Source organism: Meles meles, chromosome 1 (genome assembly GCF_922984935.1).
Source record: "Meles meles chromosome 1, mMelMel3.1 paternal haplotype, whole genome shotgun sequence".
Classification (NCBI taxonomy): Eukaryota; Metazoa; Chordata; class Mammalia; order Carnivora; family Mustelidae; genus Meles; species Meles meles.
Genome location: NC_060066.1, coordinates 170646243 through 170672402, shown reverse-complemented (window position 1 = coordinate 170672402; position 26160 = coordinate 170646243). Strand labels below are relative to the sequence as shown.

The 26160-nt window shown below is 45.2% G+C and overlaps 1 protein-coding gene across 6 annotated transcripts in view; it reads right to left on the bottom strand.

Annotated features, from left to right (window-relative positions):
* DAB1 (DAB adaptor protein 1) overlaps positions 1-26160 on the bottom strand; it is a 1148653-nt gene that overhangs the window by 144010 nt on the left and 978483 nt on the right. For all 6 annotated transcript variants that reach the window (XM_046006944.1, XM_046006943.1, XM_046006941.1 and 3 more), the window contains one exon: positions 3633-3772. In XM_046006944.1, coding sequence (XP_045862900.1) covers positions 3633-3772 — 140 coding nt within the window. The remainder of the gene's footprint in view (positions 1-3632; positions 3773-26160) is intronic.

Here is a 26160-nt window from a genome sequence, read left to right as displayed (position 1 = left end):
TGTGTGGGTACTGGGCAGAAACTTACCAGTAAGGGCTTAAAATCTCATTGGGCAACCAAGATAAATTAAACGGAGATACAAAAAAGAATATAATTAAGCATTAAACTATGTCTTATCAGACACAGGACATCCGGAGACTGAGGTTTGAAATTCTGTGCTTAACACAGGTTAAATGAAGGTTCCGGGGCAAATCCTTTAACTTCTATGAACCTCAGATGTCTTATTTATAAAACAGAGAGGCTAATATCTATCTCACAAGATCAAAAGAGATGATAGATGGGAAGATGCTTATGCTGACTCTGAATTAAAATACAATGATAATGGTGTTTTGTTGGAGGACAGGCGACAGCCCACTCATACTTGGAATATGATTTCCCCTCTTAAATCTTTACAATCCAGAAGAAAACTCTCTAAAATAGGAAAAGGTACCAGCCTCAAAGAGTCTAGCAAAGGAAAGCAGATTTTCTTTTTTTATTTCTCATACGGCCTAATGTGAACAAGTGCGCCCTTTTGCAAGGTTTAATAGGCATTTTGTACTTCTCTGCCTCTTTCTTTCCTGGGCAGGTGGCCAAATGGAGAATCGATCATTTATGTTTCTGTTTCCTAAAGAAAAACCACTGGGAGCTGAAATGTCAACATTCTTCTCAACAATTTGCAAATATTGGAACACAACTGTCTGGGAACCAAGAACCCCTCCACGAGCTCCATGCATCTGACAGGAGTGTGTCAAGGCAGGACAAATTCTCAGGGCTTTGGGGACCTCACAGTTCTGAGGGGTGATGGGGTACCTCATGGCAGGTAACACACCCACACGCTCCAAGTCAGCGATCATCGCCAGGTCTGGGCCAGCTAGCTTGACTCACTGTGAAGGCAGACAGAGAAGCTTCAGCGAGCACAGGCAGACTCCTGCTCCAAGCCCCTCAGACCTCAGCGCTTCCACGAAGGGAGCTGGCTGACGGGGTGCTCTGTGACACGTGCCTGGTGAGTGGCTATCTACCAGGAGGCCGGGAGAAGAAGCATCAGCTCCTCAGTAGACCTACTTGTGGCTCTGGGTGAGAACCAGGCTGTTGGGAGATTTTTCTTGATGTCCTTTAATAAATATTTGTCGGGAGCAAATCTCTATCTGCCTGGCCTCATACTCAGTAAGGACAGACCTTCAGCAAAAATGAAGATCCTGGCCTTCATCCCTATCCCTGAGTGGGGTCTCCTTGGGGGAGAAGGCGTGGCTCTATCTGATGGGAGTCTGGAGGGAGGCTAAGGACTCTGGGCTCAGTGTGTTTTGGGTTCTCTCTGCAATGTGCCCACTGCTAGAGAGGCTGCCCTCTGGTCTAACCTCATGCATGAATCACAGGTCCTGCTCGGGGGCCGGACGGGGACTGGTGGGAATAGGAAGGGAGGCAGTTATCCAGCCGCTCCACAAACCAAGGGCGGCAGTCCCTCTCTTTCACGGATGCCCACTGTGGCATGTATGCTGGTCACATCCTTCATCCCAGCATTTATCAGTCATAAGGCTGGACTTTAGAATTCCTCCTCTCAGACTTTGTTATCTACTTAGCAATCAGACTGGAGCTTAGCAGAAGAGAGCTCATTAGTAGAGTGCTCTAAAATCTCATAACATTGCTGAAGTGAAAGAAAGAAAGAAAGAAAGAAAGAAAGAAAGAAAGAAAGAAAGAAAAAGAAAGAAAGAAAACATTAACCTTTTGCAAGGTGATAATCTGTGAAATCACGATATAGGTATCTTTAAAACCTTTTTCTAGTATACCTTATAATAGATACATAACTATTAAAATGAAGCTTGGTTATGTAAGAGCTAAAAAAATAATGGGTACACTGTTTGGAAGATTAATATTTTGGGGTGCCTGGGTGGTTCAGTCAGTGAAGTGGCTGACTCCTGGTTTCCACTCAGGTCATGATCTCACGGTCATGGGATAGACCCTGAGTTGGGCTTTGCGCTCAGCACAGAATCTGCTTCGGATTCTCTGTCCCTCTCCCCCCAGACCATGCTCACTCACTCTCTCTCTCTCTCAAATAAATAAATAAAAATCTTTTAAAAATTTAAAAAAAAAGAAAATTAAGATTTTTTTAAAATGATGATTCCTACAGCCATACTACAAGGACACTTAGCATCTGATATCCATGTTAAACTGCTGAGACAATTTATATAGCATAAATAAAAATAATATCTCTGATTTATTAAGCAAATAGGAAAGAAAAGGTAACATAGAGAGTGTTTTACAGATACCATCACGGTTTGTAGCTGGAAGCACTTGGCCAGCCTTGCATATATATACATATATTTTTTTCTTTTGTTCCTCCTTTCTTACACTTAAAAAAATAAATACACCGACCAAGTTTTGCCCTGAGGGACTATTTGAAGATATGAAAAAAAATTCTCATAACATAATAGTAGGTAAGAAAAAAATGGATATAAGACTATATAAATAGTAATTCCAATTATATTACATGTGTTTATAATTCATATCATATACATAAAAATACAAAGATCATAAGTTACACATAAAATTGTTGACACTGATCTTCTTTGTGTATCATGGGTGATTTTCATTTTTCTCCTTTTATTTTTCTGTATTTTCAAAATATTTTACAAAGAACATTTTGTGAATTCTATAATCAGGACGATACTTATATTCTATGTGCTAAATGCATAAGGTATTTTGTAGACTTCCTGCTTACTCATTTGTTTTTTCAATATTTTAAATCGCTTTTTAAAAGAAAGAAATGTAGACTATATGAAGACCAGAATGTGGGAACAACGGGGCGCCTGGATGGCTCAGTGGGTTAAGCCTCTGCCTTTAGCTCAGGCCATGGTCTCAGGGTCCTGGGATCGAGCCCTGCACTGGGCTCTCTGCTCAGCGGGGAGCCTGCTTCCTCCTCTCTTTCTGCCTGCCTCTCTGCCTACTTGTGATCTCTCTCTGTCAAATAAATAAATAAAATCATTAAAAAAAAAAAAGAATGTGGGAACAAATGATGCTCTTTTCATATGTTTTTAAAGGCCATTTAATAGCACAATTTTATTGTGTATATTAATTTTTTCCAATTCCTTTCTTCAATTTCTCAATAAAAAGGCCTTCTTTAAAGAATTTATTATCAGAAACCTCTCTGTGATATCTCCAAATCCCACAATCTCATTACATATTATTTTAAAAAATATTTTTCTTTTACATGGTGTTTGGAAACATTAATAGGAATGGTAAGAATGAATAAAATTAGCTTTTATCTTACCACAGCATCTTTTACCATATTTCTCATATAGTAGAATATTTAAAATATACTCAAAAATAAGAGGGGCGAAGATTCCTAAAATCTGAGGGACAATAAAATTTGACAGTCTTACTTTTCTTTTTGTAGGTATTGATTGCGCAACGAAGATAACATTGAATAAAAGGTGATATGCTCAAAAGTTACAAAACTGGGCCCCAGCAAAACACCTCCATATAGTAGGCGCACAATAAACATTTTCATAATGGTTGAAATCTCTTCCCAATGAATACATGCAGCGATTCATCACTGAACCATGTAATTTACTAATAAATGAGTAAGTAAAAAGTTTTACCATAATGATCATAATCACTCCCTCCCCCCATGGTAAAAGTAAAATGTTTGCACAGCACCTTGAGTTTCATCATGGAATCTTGACATAACTTGTCTCCCCGAGCCGCAGAAACCTCATCAATCCCGATCAGCTTGGCCTTGTACCGGACCCCTTCACCTTTAAATCTCTTTATCAAAGTGGCTTCACTGCGATCCTGACCTAAAAACAGAGAAAAGCAGGATTCAGGCCTGTAGGTATGCAGGTCCCATTGTCTTCTAATGTCCCCAGGGCTGAGCTGCCTTCTCTGGTTTCTAAGAAAGTCAAACCACTGGGGGGAGTAGGAAAGAAGGCCAGTTCTCCTGGATGCAAATTCTGATTCTATCCTTTTAAATCCAGAGGAAAATTAATTTTCTTGCATCCTCTGTTTTCTCAGGCAAGGAAAAACAAAACAAAGAAACAAAAAACAAAAAAAAAAACAAAAAAAGAGTTAAAAATAACCAACCCCAATGGGGTATTAAGATAATTAAATCAAACAACACGTGTAAAGCACCCAAAACAGAGCTTGATACACACCAGGTATTCAACAAATAATCACCACCTACTAAGAGTTCAGGTCTGACATTCTTGTTAGAGCAGAATTAGCACGGAGCCTCTTTGGCATTTCCAGCATTTCATGACTTTGGCCAGGGTCCAAGATCTTCTTATACCCAGTTCCATGGGCTGTTTTATAGTGAGACTCCAGAGTAATTGCTTTATATCAAGTAATGACCCAGGGACAATTATCAAAAAAATGGTTTTACAGTATCTCTTCTGCTAACTCATATGTGTGTAGAAATAGGCTACTTGGTATGGTGAGCCCATATCCTGCAACAGACTTTCTCGGTAACTATTAACATAATATTTTGCTAGGACATGTCAACCAGACATTCAAATAAATCCACATAAAATAAGGATAGTAAAGTTTCTGTGAGCTGAGTGTTTCTTGGGAGACGTTTTGTAAACTTGATCCCCACTCTTCATAAAACCTCAACCATATCCATTTTCTAGACAAAGAGTATGAATGTCACAGAATTCAAGGAGTTTGTCCCAAGTTCACCCAGTCAGAAAAAAAGAAGAATGCACAGGAATTAAAATTTCTAATATCATCAAACTTTCATAAACTTTGCAACCATGGTTCTTAAAACCTGGGGCACTCTTGTCTTCTGATGCTCATGTCCCAGAACACCACGAACGTGAACTTCCAACACCTCCTCCATCAAGCCTGCCATCATGGGGCGGAATGAGCTGAGTGCACAAGAGAGAACTCAGCCTACTTCCCTTTACCTACCTACATGATGTGCAAACTAAGGCCTTTCTATAATGTGGCTGAGATTTATTGGAGCTGAAAACAGAGGAAAAGCAGCAGCAACAGTTAACACTCCATAATGCTTTTCAACTGAAAAAACATTAACCTGCGGTTCACTTATTTAGCCAGTCGTCCCTCACTGAGGGTCTCCTCTGTGCCAGATGCTATAACTCACTGCAACAGACGTAGGAGACAAAGTCTGTGCCCCTACAAGCTCGAGATTTTGGCGACCAGAAATTAAAATGCGCAACGCGCTACTATAGCTGTGTAAGAAGGCGGCAGCTTTGGTGGACATCCTCATTTCAAGTCATGGCTTTCTCACTTGAAAACCAACTGAACTGTCTGCTGAGCCTTAGTTTCCTCATCTGTCAAATATGGATACAATATCTACGTTCAAATTTATGGCGAATGGTAACTTACAGGAGAGAATATGTGCAAAGCACGGATTCACCTGGCTAAGTTCTCAGAAAATGGCAGCTGTCGCCACTACCACCAGCCCAGTGAAAGAAGCACATAGAAGATAGGATGCTGAGGGAGGGAGGGCACAAAGGAGAAATGTCTGCAGAGTCCGACTCCTAATTTCCAGCTGGTGCTTTATCCCACTGTACCCTTGCTAACTCCTGGTATATTCAAGTCTTTGAATCATATTCCACAAGGCAGATATAACACAGGGATGATTAGTCAGAACCTATAATCAATGTAAAAATTCAGCCTCAGGATTCTGTGAGGGCGGATGTCAGAGACTAAAGCTAAGAACAAAGAAGACACTTGCCAGGATACACCCTGTACAGACATCTAGCTCAAAACCACAGCTGTGGTCCTACAGGTCACTGCTCTCTGCATGATAGTGCAAAGTCGGGTGGGGATGGCCTAGGGCTGGCTCTGGCTCTTGGGAAGGATATGGGTCCCGGATACCGTCTCTGCCTCTGCAATACAGGACAGTATTTCAGTCACTAATCAAATCCGTTTCACTGTGTGGGGCTTCTCCAAGCTCTACGTATAGGAAGCATTTATTAGGGTCTGTTCAAAGCACATTGTCTATACCAACTTGTTTAGCCCCAGATATAACCCTAGGCATAGGTGTGGTCATTTAGGGTTTTATAAATGAGGATCTAAACTGAACATCTGAGAGACCAAGTAACTTGTCCAAAACTGCTGAGTGTGACCTGAACCCAGATCTATCTGAGCCAAAGCCCAGACTTTTGGTTTGCAGGTGTCCTATGTTTTCAAGCTTGTGCGCTTAACCACCAGGATGAATTGCTTCTCACTCTCCCTGACTTCCTCATCTTTTTATGGTACCAAAACTCACCTGGCCCAGATCTGTCGGTACCTAATACACTGGCAGCATTAAAAGTCCACTGGAGAGACAACTTGAAAATGCAACAGCTTCCAGCCTCCACATCATGTCGCAGAAAATGTCCATGGGTCAGACACAAAGACAGCCTTGAGAAACATTTGTCAAGGCACAGAGCTCTACCAAGGAGGACACTTCATAAGGAGGCAGAGCCAGCCCAGGTGAACGAGGGCAGAGATTAATAAGAAAATATTAGGCCATTTAGAGGAAAGTAGGAGCCCAATTTAAGATTAGGACCTAGGGCCAAGCTAATTTGTATGAAGGGCACTTACGCAGTAGATAATATGGTTTCTCATTAAATGCTCCACCATTAAAAGGGTAATTTTTCATGAGCACATCTTGAGCAAGGTCTCTGTTATATTAGTAAAGAAATAAATAACAGAGATCGGAGCCATAAGGCTGTTTCATCAGAGACACATATGATGCGAGGGTAGTAGCATAAGGGTCAGTCTTCATGTGTCCCGAGTCATCATGAATCCCCAGCCTTTTTTGCTGAAAGCCCCACTGACCCTATGCTTCAGAATGGACAAAAGAAAGGACACGTGCTTTAGGAAAATCACCAACACTGTCACTCTCAATTCTCGACCATTCACTCTACCAATCACTGTGCCAAGATTTTCCGTGCAACTTAACCAATCACTGTGCCAAGATTTTCTGTGCAACTTCCATGCAACTGCTCTTCAAGTTACACTCTGTCACCTGCCCTATTTTATGGAAGATGATGTCAATGACCAACACCAATAGCAGAACTGGAATTTTTAAGATAACAGCTTTACTGAGATATAATTCCCATACCATTCAGTTCCCTCTTCTGAGGAATATAATTCACTGGTTTTAGTACATTCATAGAATTGTACAGTCATCATCGCTAGTTAACTGCATAACATTATCTTCACTACCAAAGTAAGCCCTGCACCCATCAGCAATTCCTCCCCATCTGCCCGAAACCAACCTAGGCAACCACTAGTCCATTTGCTGTCTATGGATTTGCCGATTCTTAGTATCACACCATTTCTCCCCGGGTACCCCTTCTCTCCTAGGTATAATCCTGGGTCATATGGTAATTCTATGTTTAAATTCCTGAGAAACTATCAGTTTCTCAGTGATGTAACCAGTTTATAATCCCGCCTGCAAAGTATGAGGATTTCAGTTTCTCTACCAGATTTTCTTGCCAATATTTCTGTTTGTCTCTAGACAAATACTTCTGCTTGTCTTTTTTGCTTTAGCCGGCCTTATGAGTATTTAGTGATATCAGAGTTTTGTCTTCCGTTTTCCTCAGGACTAATGATGTTGAGCATCTTTTCTTGTGCTCACTGTTCCTTTGTATCTATCTTCTTGGAAGAAACTATTCAAATCCGACATCATCAGGACACCTGGCTGGCTCAGTCAGAAGAGCGTGCAACTCTTGATCTCAGGACAGTGAGTTCGAGCCCCACCCTGGGCATAGAGATTGCTTAAAAAAAAAATAATAAAATCTTAGAAAAATGATGAAAAGGAAGAAAATCTGACATAGTCAAATCTGACAGCCTGACTTTGAGCCCAGGTGTTATGACAACGGTCGTGCTTTTAGCCATTAAGCTCTTTGGCATTGGTCGACCTCACTCCGTATTTGGTTAGGGCACTTGCCATGTCTTACTTTGTGTTACAGCTTTTTGAGCAGACACCTTATGGAGCCTGCAGCAAACTGGCAGCTATCTTAAAGACAAGTACCGTATAAACACATACACTGTGCCTGACCTTCTCAGGCCTTCTCCCCCTTCCTCCTCCAGGGCTACCGGAAATAGGCACTGTCATCATTCTATGAATGAAGAACCCACAGCCAGAGAGGTAAGTAAAATTACTGCAAGCTGAGCTAGGAACAGAATCTTTCTTGTCCCAGGCCAAGACCTGAGATCTTCCACTGGGAGGCAACAGGGTTCAGTGGCCCAGAACAGAAGCTCTGGATTCCAAGGATCTGCATTCTGGTCTCGGTTCTCCCACCCATTGTCCACATAGTGTTGTGTTGGGTAAGATCCTTCCATGTCCGCCACAGTGTCTTTCTTCTCTGAAGAGTAGCTAATAACCATTGTTCCCATACTCGGTCACTGTGTAGGTGAGAGAAATGACACATAGCAACATAGGACAGTGACTGGCAATCGGAGCTCATGTGTGCACGGCAGGCTGTTTTCTACAGCGTTGCCCTGCTGTTGTCTGGGCCTGGAAGGCACTGCCTTGCCCTGTCTCTCTCCATCCCCAGCCCCACCACCCCACTCCACACCTGAGGTGTCAGCACAGTACCATGTGCCCAGGGCTCCTCTGATCCCAAGGGTCTATCTGAGAGGCCCCCGCGGAAATGCCTCCATAGTACTCTCCTGATACTCCCCCCTTGCATTCTCCCGAGGACTCAATCTCATTTGTAATAATCTTTTTAATCCAGCCTTGTGCTTAGTCTGTAAGTTCCAGAACGTAGGGAGCTATGATAGAATTGTTGACCGAGGTACCAGGGCGCAGCGTTTTCTAGCACACTATTCCCTCACAGCACCTGTCACGGCATCTGGCACCTCCCTGACTTTGTCCTCATGCCTTCTTCTCTGCACTTGAGCTCCACTGGGGTGGGGGCTGAACGGATTCATCTCTGGTTTCTGAACCTAGCATGGTGCCTGGCACAGAGTGGACTGGCAGTGCCCAGGTCTACCGAATAACTGAATAAATGAATGAATTTATTTCTTTACTGAAAAGAGGCAAGTGGATTCCCAGAGTCAGAATCACTATGGGGAAGTGTAAGGGGTCATGAAACACCCCTTCCATACAGACCCGATTTCAAATCCATTCTGTCAGTGTAATTCACTTAGTCTCCAAGGAATAAAATCCCTAATGGGATAACGTCAATATCACACCCACGGTTATTTTAACGTTGCCTTTGTGATGAGCCATTAAGGAAGAGCCTTTCTCAACCTCAGCACAAACCTGCTCCCCTTACAACCCAGGAAATGCCTCTCCTCGGAATTTAAATTGCAGCAGTCCCCAGGGGGCACTGAGCAAAGTCCCCCATTCTGAACAGTCCTCAAAGCTGCTGTCAGGAAGAACACCGAGACCCTGTCTTGGAGTAGAAGGCGCTGCCGGTGATGTGACGGTCCCACACAGGGAGTGACCTTGCAGAAGCTTCAACTAACAAGCACCCCTATCAGAAGTCAGGGTCCAGAGGAAGCAGGCAATTAGCATTTTTTTACGACACTGAGTAGAGACGCAGAATCCACGAGAATAACACATGGCCTCCCACTTCGGGCTGTTCGTTGAAGACTGCTAATGGCCAAATAAAAGCTATGTCATACCCAAGGTTATTTTCCCTTTATCCCCCCGCCTCGTCACGGACTGTAATGAGCCCGGCCACAGGAACACACGCAAGAGCCAAGCTAAGTGTTTTGCTGTGCTCAGCCTGGCTGTGAGTTCTTTTTTAACTTCTGGTAGGTAACAGTATTTCCCTGTCTGGCAGAGGTCAACTTCAACAAATTCCTCCCAGTGAGCTGAGTGCTCACTTCTAGGTTTAGACAGATACTGAAATGTCTCAGGAAGTGTCTCAGTCAGCTCGGGCTGCTGTAACAAAAATCCCATAGGATGGGGGCTTGAACAACAGTCTGGGGGATCGAAAGTCCAAGACCAAGGTGCTGGCTGATTCTGTTCTGGGTGAGAGCTTTCTTCCTGGTTTGCAGATTGCCATGTCTTCCCACGGTAGACAGAATGCATGTGAGGTCTCTCTCCCTCTTCGTACAAGGGCACTAATCCCATCATGGGTAGACTCTCATGACTTAATCTAAACCTAATTACCTCCCAAAGGCCCCACTTCCAGTACCATCACACTGGGGGTTAGGGCTTCAAGGTATGAATTTTCTTGGGGGGGGGGGGGGCAAGGCAGAAAGACACCAACATTTAGTCCTTATAACGGGGTCAGGATTTGGAAGGAAGAGAAGAAAGCTAGGATGATCCCTGAAGACAAGCCTGTTCCAGTTTCATAAGCTGTCTTACTGAGGACTCACAATACCTGGGAGGGGGGTGAGGGTGAGGGCGGGGGCACAGAGAAGTGAGGTCGTGGCACAAGGTCACAGGACCAGTGAGGGGCACCGTGCCTAACGCTTTGGAGTCCAATGGCCTTTCGGGAGCTCTGCGACTTCATGTGTGTATAACACGGAGAAGGTTATTTCGCTTCTCTGAGTGTTCGCTTCTCCATCTGCAGAACACTGTTGTTAACTGCACTGTTCTCTAGGACAGTTAGAAGGATTACATAAAACACACATTTTACTCTTAGCACATTCCATGGCACAACACAGTCATTCAGTAAATATTTATTACTTTCCTCCTCCCCAAATAATATATTTCACATTAAGCACCCATGGCCCAAAGCTAACCATAGCAAAGCCTATTGCAGTAGGAGTGATGGTCCCAGCTGTTTGGGAAATACTTCTGGTTGCCTGGGAATAAGGGTGCAATTAGGAACAGGATGTTCCTTCCTGAAGGCAATCGGGAGATCACCTTATGAATTATTAACACAATACCCAAACTGAGACACCCTCCCTCCTTCTGCATATCTATCTGAATCACCAAGCCATCCATCTTGATGATAAGAACATTTCAAAGAGGTTTTTTTCTCCCGCAGCCTGTCCGACAAGATTCTGCCCATTGCCGAAAGAGCTCTATTGTCTGTTAGGTTGTCTAATTTAAGAACAGATTGTGGGGGGAGTTTCAGAGCCCAGCAGCAGAGATAACTTATTTTATTTAGAATTCTATCATGCAATTATCCAGGTGTTGATTTGCAATGGACAAATAATTATGTATACTGGCTGCGTAGGAGAGAATGCTGATTTGGTGTAATTAACTAGCTGGGTAGCGAGCAGAATAAGGGGGACAACACACTTAGGGGGCTGTTAAAATGTGCTTTTATGAACATGGTTGCTGTCATTACTGCTAAAAGGTAAACTAATTAAGGAGCCAAAATAATATTCAACCTATTATTCATGCACACATTCCCTTAAAGAGATGTTCTTCACTCATACTTTTGAAAAGAGCTCTCTGTAAAGAGCATCTGGAATCCATGGGCATCCTCCCTGGGAAAGCCAAGTACTAAGATTCCAAAGATTCTAATTAGAGAGACTGGGAATCTGCATTTTCTTTTTTTTTTTTTTAAGATTTTATTTATTTATTTGAGAGAGAGAGAGATCACAAGTAAGCAGAGAGGCAGGCAGAGAGAGAGAGGAGGAAGCAGGCTCCCCGCGGAGCAGACAGCCCGATGCGGGGCTCGATCCCAGGACCCTGAGATCATGACCTGAGCCGAAGGCAGCAGCTTAATCCACTGAGCCACCCAGGCGCCCCTGGGAATCTGCATTTTCGAAGGCTGGCCTAGGATTCTGAGGCTGAGTCAGACTAGGAACGAGTGAAGTGTAAAATAGGGACCTTTGGTGACCCTCATACAAGTGACCCAATCCTTATGCTCAGATAGATGGTCTTTCTTTCATTTCCTTTTTATTTAAGATCTACCAGGACTTACTCCTGTTTCTGTTTTCCTCCCTGTGGGCAAACCCAGAAACCTCCCAGTTTTAAGAATGTAAAGATATCTGTAATCCATCCAGAATGAGTCCTTCGGAAGCCCCACCACGGAGACCGAGGAGCCTCGTGTGTCCTGCTACCGTGGGCCTGTCCGGGACCATCCAGTCTAGCTTCTCATCCACAGCTGTATTGGTCCACGCCTGCTTCCTGAGAGCCTGAGGACAGCACACACAACTGGCTTTGTGAATGGTTTATGGTGGGGCTTGTGTCTTCTTCTGGCGGGTCAGGGGGCAAACTAAACTAGCGTATGTTGCCATGAGTGTCAGACCAAAGCACGGACCAGGCTTTAAAGGATACGTACATCCTTCTCAATCACACTTTCACTCCTCACAACGGCTGTTCGTGGATGCACTGTTAGCCTCTTCTTACAGATGAGAACGCAGAGGCTCTAAGAGGGTAAAGAGAGAGAGAGCTGGGACAGGGCAGAGCCAGGAGTGCCAAACAGCACGTGGACTTACTCTGAAGAAGTTTCAAGGAGGAGATTCTGAAGATTTGGGTAGGGTAAGAAGCAGGAGCATGGAGGGAGGGGGAGGGCTGGTCTGAAGCCACAGCCCCAGCATTTTTTTTTTTTTTTCTGTCATTTGCAACCAAAAGTGTCCTATTAGGGGAGCAGCGCTGCATGGAAGAAGGCAGAGGGTGCAGATAAAATAGCAAAGGTGTAGGGGCAGGGCAGGGCAAGGAAGGGGGAAGAAAAGCATCAGGATGTGCATTCTCAGCTAGCTTTGACATTCGGAAGCCTTTCAGCCTAGAGCAAGTCACTTCTCCCTGCGAAGGAGGACAGCAACACTCCCCTTGTATGATTACTGTCAATGCAATCCTGTTATTTGAAGCACCCAGCACAGCTGGGCAGCTCCTAGCCAGTATCTCATGTTGACAATATTTTCATCCCTTTCCTGTGGACTGCAGGCTATGAGGTGTGTCTCCCACACGCAGCTTCGGGTCTGAAGGCTCATTTCCCCCAGGTGACGCGCTGGCCTAGGAAGGCTCTGGGGTGAACAGCTCTCAGAAATCGCCTTCCAGGGGGACCTGGGTGGTTCAGTAGGTTAAGCCTCCGCCTTCAGCTCAGGTCCTGATTTCAGGGTCCTGGGATCAAGGCCCGCATCTGGCTCTCTGCTCAGCAGGGAGCCTGCCTCCCCCTCTCTCTCTGCCTACTTGTGATCTCTCTCTCTGTCAAATAAATAAATAAAATATTAAAAAAAAAAAAAGAAAGAAAGAAATTGCCTTCCACCAAAAAGAGTCCTATCGCCCTGACTTCACTCCCTGGTGTGTTTTGATCTGTAACACTAACAAACTTCCGCAGGTCTGTGTAACTAAAGTGTTCTATAACTTTTAAAAGACTAAATGTTCTTCAGAAGCATTTAAGTACAGATTTTAGTATTTCTTTGAGCACTTGAATGACCCAAAGTTTTGGTTTTTGTTATGTGAGGGTATCAGAGATGATGTTTTCCTTCAATTAGGGTGTTGGGGGAGAGAAAAAAATCATAATTTTCTCTGTCCTTATAGGTTCTTGGCTGAGACCCTCCTATAATAAAGGACAGAGTAACAGGAGAAAAACAAACACACATTTGGTAACACGTACTCCTCCTGTATATGTGGGAGAGACAATGGAGTGACTCTCACCTCACTCGCTGGGGCCCCGATAGCTCACATCCAATCAACAGGGGTGATTACACATGTGGGTATAAAAGTCCAAGCCCCCGACCTCAATTTGCAGATTTGGGACAATGCTGAGGGGCAAGGCAGAGCTCCCTGGGTAACGTGGGGTCAGCTGAGGTCCTGGCTGTGGCGACATCGCAGCCCACCCCCTGGCTCAGCCGGTCCTGCCACCTGCACTCCCCATTGGCCCTGATTCTGGGGCATTCCCTAATGAGATCTCTGGGTCTGCCACTGGTTTCCTGGAAAACTGATCAAAGCCCCGCACAAAATGAATGCATGTGAGTGAGAGTACTCTGCAAGACAAGGGGGTCAGGATGTGGAGAGGCAAGCCACCATGTGCCTACCGGCGATAGCCCAAGGGTGACATAAGGAAGGCTCGGAGGCAGCATCCAAAGCTCACATAATGTCCAGTGATGCTGACATTCCGTGAGACGAAGCCTGTTCGAGAAGGTACATCCAGGGCTAACTCCCTCTCAACAAATGCATGGCGAAGGCCCCTGGCAAACGTATCGAATATTCCCCGGCCATCCCGGGCAGGTGAGTCAGCAGGAATGAGGGGAGTGACCAGCGACCCAAGGACATCCTCATTTCCACTGGATCTGGGAGGTACTGTGGGGTTTGCTTTTCTGAAAATCCCGAGACGCCCCCCTTCACCCCCACCACTGCTGCGGCAAACGCACATCACAGCTGACACCAGGCATTTACAAAACCCTGAAAGTGGATGAGAAGTGAAGACAATCTTGTCTTCCGATAAAAAATGACACATACGTTTTTAAATCTTTTCTATTTCCATTCTTTAAAACAACTGTTTTTTTTGTTTTGTTTTGTTTTGATTTTCCCCTTTCTAGTTAAAAAGTGAAGCATGCTCAAACCTTACCATTTGGAAAATGCAGGAGAGGGGAAAAAAGGGGGGGATAGTCAGCCAGAATACCTCCCGGGGGGGGTATCAATAGCTTCACTGGAGTAGTTGCTCTTCCAAGCTTTTTCCTAAGCGTATACACACACGAACACCCACTTCTCAAAAACGTTTTCATGCTCTAAGCCTGCAGCTTGCTTCTTCCATTTGGCAGCGCATTATACCTTTTCTTCCATATTGATATTTTTTGTAACATGATTCTTAGTGGCTGCATAATATCCCATCACACCAAAGACATATCATAATTCATCTAACCAATCCCCCCATCATCAGACAGTTATGATGTTTCCAGTTAAAAACAGTGCAAACAAATACGATATGGAAAACCCCTCCTAAAGTAGTAGAGGAATGGATTCTTCCCTGTGAGGATGCCTCCGTAGAGTATCAGGATTTATGCTTCATTATTTTCCCCTTCTCCTCTTCCACTCCAGAAAAGTGCGGGCTCAAAATAGACAAATGTGTGAAAACAAATGTAAAATTTACCTCTCCCGACGTCTTTCTTTGGAAGAAGCACAGGAGGGCGAAGGAAAGTTGTTTGTATGATTTGGATTACAAAAGAATCCTTGTAAGCTCAGGCCCTGTTGCCCACGGGAAGCCAGGCAACTGGGAGCAAAGGAGAGAGAAGCAGGAGAATGGGATTTATTTGGCGAGCTGGGGTCATAGCGCAGCCCACGGCAGCCGAACCCCCAGTCTGGAGCTCTCACCCAATGTGCATGAACACTTGGAATGTGAAAGCCTGCTCTCGGACCCAGACAGAGGTTAATTAAACCACAGATGGACAAGGGTTTCTATTTTCACACGCAGCCTGCAATTGGCCAAGAACTTCCTTCTGCAGCAGCTACAACTTCCATGGGGTCATCTCCATTAGGAAAAAAAATAAGAGGATTTAATTGGGTGTCTCTGTTGCCAACTTGTTTGCAGACTATTTTTTAAGGGAGATTATTTTGGTCCTGGTATATTCTGGTTGCGAGCAAGGCTCATGCTTTATCTTCCATCTGCCTTCTAAACAAGAGGGCTGTGTATACTATCGACTGATTAAATTATTTCTTTAGAGTACAAAGAAGTATTTGTGATGAAGACAACAGAGAGGGCAAATCAATTATTTACTGAGAAGGCTGCAATATAAATTACATTTGATTAAACTCAGAGATAAATCTCAGTGATGGAGGTTTTAAGTGGAATGTGCCAGAAGAGACAGTGACTAAGTGCCCCCCCCCGACATCGCTAGTAATAAATGCAAGGGCACGGGCCCAGCCCTGACACCCCTGGGTCTCTAACAGAGTATGCCAAATATTCATCCATGCCACAAACATGTGTCGAATGCCTCCTGTGTAGCACTGGCCGCAGGGGACCCAGGTACCGTCATGAACCACAGGGAGAAAAGCAAGTCCCTGCTCGCCTAGAGCTTCTGATCTAAAAGGGGAAGGAAGATAGTAAGCCAGTAAATAAATAATGAACAAGATCATTCCAGATAGGGAAAAGTGTTACAGAGATGATAAAACAGTCTGATGAAATGAAGAGTGACGGAGAGGGGGTAGGGGGAAGGAATCATTTAGACAGGCTAGCCCACAAAGGCACTTCTATAGAAATGACATTTGAAATGAGACATGAACAACGAGAAAAGGGCAGTCGGGTGCCAGGAGGGAATGTGTTTGGGCTGTTTACAAAACAGAGAGAAGCCAGTGTGATGGGACTGGAGAAATCCAGGGGGAGGAGGGGATGGGACGTGGCTGCAAATAGACAGATAGGGCTCCATCCTATGCTGCTTTAGGAGGCAGGGCAAGGTGTATGGGATTAGACTCCAAGTGCAAGTGAGAGCCTTTGAGGGCCATCAGGCAGGCACATGACTCACACATTGTGAAAACTTCTCTGATGGTTCTGCGGCCAAAGGGTCATTGTGTAGTTGAAGCCAAAGTCATTGTGTAGTTCCGCTGCGAGATGGGATGAGAATGAGGGCTACAGACAGGAAGGCGGGGGGGGGGGAGAGCACAGCATCAAAACAGACCTGGGAGGAAAGGCAGATATAGTTTCCCCACAGTCTGTCCGTGCATGAGGCAGGAAAAGGGAGGAAGCAAGTACAACAGTGGATTTCGGCTTCAGGACCCGAGTGGAAGGCAGAATCCCTTCCTGATACACCATGGTCCTAATCAGTGATGGCCACAAAGCCAATGAAACCTGGTGACTTTCACATCCCTGCTGTGTGCAGGGCGTGTGGGATTCAGGAATGGAGAGAGGCAACCTCGGAATGCCCGCTCTGCCATCAGGGAGCCTGTCCTTGCTCAGTCCCTGTCATCTCCTTATTTATGATACGAAATAGACAAGACCTGCCTTGAAGTCTGGGAATGGAATAAGGAAGTGGCCAGCACACAGCTGCTCCACAAACGGGAGTGCCTCTCCCTCTGGTTTACATTGAGTACCAGAGCTCAGACTGAAAACATGTCACTGCTAAAAAGCCCTGGCTTCTTCCCGGCATGATTTTCCTCATAGGAAAGGGGCATGTTTTTGGTTTCTGGTTTTACTTGTTTATTGATTTGATATTGCTTCTATCTCTCTGACGGAGTGAGAGGTGGGACCTTGTCTCATTCATCCAGAGCTGACACCTCCTGAATTGTGTGTCCAGTCTCAGTGACTGAGCCCCAGCCCACTGCCCTCTCCTACACAGCAGTGTCCTCACTGTGGCCACCTTTATACAATATAAGCCCACCCTCAGGCCTCTCTTAATTAAACTGGATGGGGACACCAGGTCCAAGCTGTGATGGTTAGAAAATTGAATTGGAAATTGAAAACTGAAGCAGAGAGAGGAGTCACGTTGTCTGTGTGACCAGAATCTCAACACAAGACCATAGAATTTCTGGGGTGTCCTCTTTTCCTGCTTAAATAAGAGAAGTCAATCTTATAGGAAAAAAGCAAAGGGAAAAGACATTTTGGAAGAGGTGGCCACAGAGACAAAGTACTGTTGGAGTCCTTAGTGAGTCCAACTCTCTGGGTCATCCTTGCAGAGGCTCAGCTCACACATGTTCTTCCTAAGATTTCACGAGACACCTCAGAGCCTTATTGATATGTCCCTCTGCCATAGTTAAGTCCATTCAAGTTGACTTCTGTTCCTTGTAACTGGAAGACTTTCACTAATAATGGATGTGAATTTCTGTCTATCTGGCTCCTTGCCCACTGTCGCCAGATAGAGAAGAGATAGTCACCGAATGTTTGCTGAAGAGAAGGGATGTTCATGGCTGCACCCAACTGGCTGGGTGCTTTATCCCCAATTTCCCGCACTCCCCAACTTCCTATCTGCTAATAAAATCCATAAAAAGGGAAAGAATGGGGTTTAGATGATTTCCCTCCAATTTTCATCACTAAGATCTCAGACCTCAAACAGTCTAATTTTTGTAGCTCATCTCCTTGAACGTCTTAGCTTTCAGTGAATTTAATATGCAAGAGTGAATTATTTCCTAAACAACTTTTTGTCCCTTTTATACCAATAAAAAAATACAGACAGGTCTTTTTGATCAGATAACAAAAGCATGAATACCTGCAGAGCCTTGCTGATTTCAACAAAGCACCTCTCCTCCAAAGATCTCAGTGTAGTCGCAAGCCTGCTCTTAATGCTTCTGAAAGCACTGTAGTAAAATTCCAAGAAGACTATGTAACAAATTTGGATAGTCAGCAATCCAAGGATGTAACAGGTCAACGGAAAACAGAAATAAGCATTCAATCTCTTTAACTTTAGGGGCGCTTGGGTGGCTCAGACCAACCAAGCGTTTGTCTTTGGTTTAGGTCCTGATCCCAGGGTCCTGGGATGGAGTCCCACACCAGGGTCCCTGCTCAGTGGGGATTCTCCCTCCCCCTCTGCCTGCTACTCTGCCTATTTGTGCGCTCTCTCTCTCTCTCTCTCTCTCACTGTCAAATAAATAGATAATTAAATATCTTTTAATTCACTCAACATTTTATCAGCATCTTTTATGTGACTAACATGGTACCAGTGGCTAGTGCTACCATTTATTAAATACCTACTATGCTCTCGGTATTGCGATAGACATTTTCATATACATTACTTTTCTTTTAGCCCATTCACCAGCCCTATCTCTTAGGACCTCACTTTGTGCAGATGAGGTTAAGGAACCTGCCCAGAGTTCACAGAACCAATAAGGAGATGTGATTCATCCAGAATCCACTCAGCTTTGTTTCCACCTCTTCGTCTGTCTTCCACTCTACCTAAGTTGCTCCCTTGAGGAGACAAATAAGATGGAATTGCTCCCTTTAAGAGGTCCCCAGTCCAGTGGAAGAAAGACATTTTCATAAAAGGGAATGCTTCATTAAGGAAGGTGTCACCCATGTGCAAAGACAGCTCCAAAAATCAATCACTACATTCTGATGGATGGGACAGGGATGGCTGCATGGATGAGGGGGCATTCCGATGGGGTACTAAGTGATACAAAGGAATCTAGAGCAAATCTTTTAAAGGAATCCTGACAAAATGGAAATATTCATTATTGTACACTTGTTCACCAAAGTCATGGGAAGGGGTAAAAGACACCAGAATTAAGGACCAATTATGCAATGTATATGCCATCAGTGACCCTAAGAGGGAGGTAGTATTATTTTTTTTCAGTTTTAGAGATGAGGAAAGTAATGTTCACAGTAGAAAAGTAACTTCTTCCGTGTCAATCTTCATTTGCTCGTCGATTATTTCAAACCCGTGACTGTCAATAATGTGTTTTCACTACTAAACCATGTCCTCCAAAGAACTGAAAGATAAAAAGAAAAAAGAAAGAAAGGAAAAAAAAAAGAGCTACAAATTATAGGTGCAATAAATTATAAGGCCATTCTCTACCCTCAAGGAATTTACAATCAAGTTGGAGAAGTAATACATAAACCTCTGAAAAGAGAAACAAGAAATCAAGGTAGAAAAACAAGTCAGAAACAATAGAAGTCATGGCCCAGGTCAGCTCAGGCATAACTAGCTTATATATTATACTAGGCAGTGTCCTAGGGGTTGGGAGGAGAGAAACAGGATTTTGAAGCAAGGTCCCTGGAGGGGGTTTTCAGGAAGAGATACGGGTCCAATGATAAGCACAATTTACATGAAGTGGGAGGCATGGAAGACCACCCTCAGCCAGGATTCAAGGCAAAATCAAGGTCATTAAACCTGCTGGAAATGGGCCTTTATTGAATTCTGTTCAGTGGTGACTGTCCCACATTACTGGGCATCCCTCATGAGCCAGGAATGGTACAAAGCCCACTCCAATGATGTCCACATGCGGAGAAGCAGCTGAGATTTGGCAGTGAGGGGCGGGGAAGGGCATGAGCTGTCCAAGTCAAATGAACCCTGAGGCCTGGGGAGCGATGAGGTCTGAAGACAGACGTGCCTGTCTGACCCCAAACTCCGTGCTCTTTCTACCACACTCCAGCACCCGCGCAGTCTAGGTGCAGACTGTGGAGGGTTCTGAAAGCCAGCCTAGTGTTTCTCTAGAGGCGTTAAGGATGTCTTTGGGCAGGGACGTGATTATAACGTGGTCAGAGCCATGCTATGGAGGGAATGTACGAGTCTAGTTGAAGTTAAGGGGATTCTGGGTGGGGCAAGACCATTCTTTCACCCCTGTCTCAGGAAAGAAATCAATGAGATGTGCAGAATCTCAGAAGCAACCAGAACACTGACAGTCCACAGACTAGAAAATCTGGTTCCAAATTCGCTAAGATTGAGACAGCCACAGCAAAGGCCACCAGGAGAGTTAACAACATGACATGTTTTCACAAAGGTAAAGTCCTTAAGGACTCACCAGCTCCAACAGTCCTGCCTCCATGTAGCTGCCTATCTCACTGCCTCCTCCCTCTTGAAGAAGCTGCCCTTCTCATGCCTCTGTCACTCTCCTGGTTCTCCTGCGTTCCCAGCTTGGTCAGCCTCTGCTTTCTGAATCCTAGATGGAGGTATTCTCTAATGTTCTGTCCACAGTCTTCGTCTGTTTCTTTACCCTTCTTTGAGATAACACTGAAGTCATCCTATTTACTTCCCACACCTCTCCCAAGCTCCAAGCCCACATTCCCACCTGTCTTCTAGAATTCTTCACTGAATTTCTTACAGTGACCAACATTTAGTAGGGACAGGACGGAGGTGAGCAATTTCTCCTTTATTCCAACCAGCCTTCTCTCTCGAGGCCCAGCCCACTGCCGCCCCTCACACCCTCCCCATCTGGGCAGCCTCACCAGGCCATGTGACAGTTTAGTGACAATAACCCAAGAGTACCTTAGAGCCACATGAGCAAAGCACCCAGTGCAATGAGCACTCATTTGCAGGCTTGATGCACCAAGTGTGAGTCTTTTTTTTTTTTTTTTAAGATTTATTTATTTGAGATGGGGAGAGAAAGAGAGAGAGAGCGAGTGAGAGAGCGACGGCACGTGCATGGCCTGGGAGGGTCAGAGGAAGAGGGAAAGAGAGTCCCAAACAAATTCTGCACTGAATGGAGCCAGACCCGGGGTTCGATCTCATAACCCTGTCATCGGGACCTGAGCCGAAACCAAGAGTTGGATGCTTGACTGACTGGGCCACCCAGGCACCCGTCCAGTGGGATTCTTATTCATCATTTAAGTCTTCTGTGTCTAGAAGAGTGCCCAGCACAGTGCAGGTAACATTTGTTAAATAAATGCATGCCATGAGTAGTCTACCCTTCACCCCTGCTAGAAGCTTTCGAGAGACTTTTGATTTCTTCCCTTTGCCTTACAGTGCCTTTCACATCCATTCTAAGAATTGCAAACAGTGTCTCTAAAATGTCCTCACTGTCACACGCTTCTGATCCTCCTACTTTACCTAGAAAATTCCCCGGTATCAATATACCTGTTTACAATTTCTCCCCACTCCAATTCATTTGCTAGAGAACCACAAGATTTCTCCTTTGACAGTACATGCTTATAGTGTCATTCCTTCAGTCAGAGTCTTCAGTGGTTCCACTTTTCCTCCAAATCAAATGGGAACAGAAACTTCTCATCCATTTATTTGATATTTCATCAAACATGTTTGTGCATGGACTTGCTAAGCACTAGGGAGAGCTAGGAATGAACGTGACAGACAAATCTCCTGCCCTCGTGAAGATCTCAGTCTTTTTGACTGGAAAGAGAATGAATTTCTTCTTCCTCACTCCCATTTTCCCCAACACGTGTCCGTGCATCAGCCAAAGGAAGCCCGATGAAACTCAGGTCTCATGATGTGGATAGCCTCCATGTCTGCACATCTGTGTATTCTCCCCACACTGTTTGCTCTGTCGGGAACAAGAGCTTCTCCGACCGGTCAGCCAGGTCAGTGCTGTACCTGTCACCTTCCTGTTTCCGCCTTCTGCCCCCCTGTCCAGAATTTTGGGTCTTGCCTCCCAGTTCTCTCTTAAGTGATTCACTTAGCTCCTTCCATAATGCTATTTTCCCCTCGATCTCTCTCAGTCCATTAATTCCATGCCCAGACATTACCCAATGCCCCTTTCTTTTCAGCTCACACCGACAAGGTTCTGAATAAATAGGGATTAAAAAATTGAAACAGGGAAACATACTTTAAACCACAGAAATCAACTAATTTACAAAATGCATTTTTCTGGAGCACCTGGGTGGCTCAGTGGGTTAAAGCCCCTGCCTTCGGCTCAGGTCATGATCCCCAGGGTCCTGGGATCGAGCCCCTGCATCAGGCTTTCTGCTCAGCAGGGAGCCTGCTTCCTCCTGTCTCTCTGCCTGCTTGTGATCTCTGACTGTCAAATAAATGAATAAATCTTTTAAAAAATGCATTTTTCTAACATGGCTGAAATCCAGTCACAGACAGAGTCATCGGATAACCTCACGGGTCTGTGGGTCCCTTCAGAAGTTACAGAGAAACTTACTCTTCAACGGGTTCTTTTTAGTACGCTCGCTAATATTTGTGGAGCACTTACTAAGTGCTCTGGGTAAACATTTTGCAAGCATCATCTCATTTATTCCTCATGAAAATCCTGTCCCGTAGATCCTGTCATCCTCCGTTCCTGGAAGAGGAAGCCAAGGCTTCTAGAGGTAAAGGGGCTTGACCAAGGTCACACAGATAGCCGGACTCAATGTGAACTCAAGTAATGGGATTTTTAACCACTAGCAACACCTTGCCCCCCGTGGGGAGTATACACACATTAGTGCGTGATTAGCAGACAGAATATCCTCAGCTAAGAACTTGCACGTAGGAATCATTCAATAAATGGGATGGATGGGGAAGAAAACAGAAAACAGACTGACAAATAAACACAGAAGGGCAAGGCATAGTCACGTACACTACTGCACAAAATCCTGACAACAGCCCAATCACAGGTACTCATTATTCACCTATCTGACACATAAAGAAACCGGGATTCTGGCAGGTACAAGGGCTTTGATACATTTTCCCACCAAGTAACTCGGCAGGTGCAGGACTACATCTCCAGCTTCGAAGAGTCCAGCTTCAGTGTCCTCTCATATGACCCCATTGTCTCTTTCCTCTCCCAAACCTACACACACCTCAGCTTCTTTGTATTCCTGCAATGCCTAGGAAAACAAAAGGCATGGTTCTATTGCTTAAAGGGCTGGTATCTATGAGTTTTGGAGAGGTCATGGGTTGGCTACTTTTGCTCTCGGGCTCTGCATGGAAATCACCCACAGGTGTGATGCTTTTGATACTTCAAAAATCCCCTCTCTGCTGGAATTTTGCAGCCTGCAGGCGGCTGGCTCGGCTCGCTCGGCGGGGTCCTGGCTCCCTCACTGCTGCCTGGACCACTTGAAGGAGCTGAGATTCTAGGTTCTCAGATCAAGGCAAAGGGTTCAGTATGGATCGGTAGGAAAGAGAGGGCTGTGTTTTGCGCACCGTGGTTGGAAAACTCTCCTGTGAGGCACGGGATACAGTGTTGCTAGTTCCCAGAGCCTGAATTTCTTTCTTTTTTTTTTTTATTTTATATTTTATTTATTTGACAGAGAGAAACCACAAGTAGGCAGAGGCAGGCAGAGAGAGAGGAGGAAGCAGGCTCCCTGTGGAGCAGAGAGCCCGATGTGGGGCTCGATCCCAGGACCCTGGGATCATGACCTGAGCCGAAGGCAGAGGCTTTAACCCACTGAGCCACCCAGGCGCCCCCTGAATTTCTTTACAATAAAGCCGCTGAGCCCACTGATGCTGATTCGAGCCCATTGATGCTGATTCTATTGTCTGGCCAGGCAGGGGTTTCTCCAGAGAACATCAAACAGAAAGCAAAACTGGACCCAATAAGGCCGATTTCAAGGAAACGCCAGCAAAGCACTGAGACGTTCAACCTTGAGCATGAACCCAGAAGGGACTCCATTCTCCATTTGAAAACTGCTTAATTTATATGAATGACGAAGCCAGGTGGTTTGTGCTCACTTAAACCGATGCAAAATCACCGAGGGGTGTTTGCAGGGAAGGCCTCCCACCCTCCCTCCTGCTGTCTCCACCACACCTGCGGGTGCCTTTTCCTGCTACAGGAGAAAAAAGGAAGTCTAGAAGGAAAGAATCCCTCTCTTCCCCAGTCTCCAAGATGCCTTAAAAAAAAAAAAAAAAAAGTTGTTTCCAAATGACAAGAATGGCAACATGTTTATATCTGCTGTTCCTTTTCAGGTCCGCCTCCCGAGGCAGTTCTGACTGTCAAATCTTCCCCACGAGGATGTGTGTGCAGAAGATTACTGTAGGCACTACCCTGAGGAGGAAAAAAATACATATTGCGAATCACGGAGATCCGGACACGTCTTGCACGTGCTCTCTGGAAGATCAGAAATGGACATGCCGCACACCTAGCCCTCTGTCCCCCCAAAGAGTTTGGCAGCACGCTCATCTGAATATATTTAAAGGAGGCCACGGGAGGAGGAAGGACAAAGCAGAAGAGAGGTAAAGAATTACAAGGGACCCACAGGTGTGCATTTGTCTCCCAGGGCTCTTGGAACAGAGCACCGCACAGGAAGTGGCTTTCAACAACAGAAGCAGGTAGTCTTAACAGCTCTAAAAGTTCAAGATCAAGGTGTCAGCAGGGTTGGCTCTTTCTGAGGTTCTGTGAGAGGGAATCTGTTCCAGGCCACCTGGCCGGCTTTGGCTGGCAATCTGTGACGTTCCTGGGCTTACAGATGTACCACGCTGACCTCTGCTGTTACCCTCAAGTACCATCCCCTGGCTGTCTGTCTCCAGACTCATTTCCCCATTTTGTGAGGACCCCAGGCATAGTGGGTTCAGGCCCACTCTACTGATCTCATCCTAACCAATTACATCTGCAAGGACCCTATTTCCAAGTGAGGTCCCAATCTGAGGGACCAGGAGTTAGGACTCCAATCCACCCATTCATTTTCGGGATGGGGCGAGGGTGGTGGGAACATAACTCCAAATGTAACACAGGTGTTTATCAGTGCTGCCTTATTTAATCCTCAAAAATTCCACGAGAAAGCCCCGTGCATTGTGCTTCACTTTCTACTGATGGGGACATGGAGGCTCAGCAAGATACAATGACCTGACCAACTTGCCCAGGTAGGCTGGATGGAGCTAAGGCGGAAACCTGCCCCCAGGGACGTGCTCTGTGCTCTCCGCATTACGCCACCTTTGGCGGTGGTGGTGGTGACCAGGTCTGCCCACTGCCACGGATGGCTGTCCCCAAGTATCATGGCTTCATAATGAGTCCCCCACATCAGAAAGCAGGACTGCATGTCACAGGCACAGTGATCAGAGGCACGCGGCCCCTGGTACCAGTCACTTCCCCCTGAAACAGTGTGACTAGCAAATCATGGGGTTATTAAAGCCAGAACCAGCCCTGAGGTGGAGAGAGAGTCTAATTGCCAGACAAAGAAGCAGATGAGAGAGGAGAGTACATTCCGTAGCTCACGCTAGGCAGCTGTCTCAAATTAAAGCACGCTGCAGCAAAAATGGTCTTCCTCTCGACATTTCATAAAGGCCATTTCATTTCTTTGTTGCTTGGCGTAGGGCCCAAACAACATTTTACTTTTTAGATAAGGTTTAGAAAAAAGGGAATTTGATTCCTATTAACAGAGTTGCCAATGACTGGAACAGCATATTTTTTTATTCACCAGCAAGGAAGGGCTGTGACAATTTCGGTCCATGCAGGAGGCTGTGAGGTTCTCAGTGGTTTCAGTTTAGAGTCTGGAATTTCATGGAATTACCAGATTAAATCTCTAATCTGTCTTTTCATAGATTTTCATAGATTTAGATCTAAAAATGAGTAGGATGTGGTCACTGCCCTTCAGAAGTTTCCAGGCTTGCGGGGGGGGGGGGGTGAAGTAGGTGATGGGCACCAAGGTGTGCGCTTGTGATGAGCGCACGTGTTGAAGTGTTGAGTGTTGAATCACTGCATCGTACACCCGAGTCTAAGATAATAGGCTATGTTAAATGTACTGGAATTAAAAAAGGAAAGGAAAAAGAAAAGGAAAGGAAAGGGTAAGGAAAGAAGTTCCTAGGAATGAGATCATGTTTGGTTCCTTTTGCAAGCGTTTTCTTATTGGGTAGCCAATCTCTGCAAAAGAAGTTTGATACATTGATTTCAGCTGGCAGGATGGTCTGACCCCAAAATGGAAGGAAATTCCAGAGAAGTGCCTGAGAAAGTTGGTCTGCCTTAGACCTTTGGCCCCACAATCCCTATCAGGATCCCACCACTGGACTCTTAGAGTCGGTGCCTTTCCATGCATCAGTCCCTAAGACCTGCTCTTGGGATCCTGACCCCAGACACAGGTCTCCTACCCTCCCCTAAGAACAATCCCAAACCCTGCCCGACCGCAATGGATTAAAA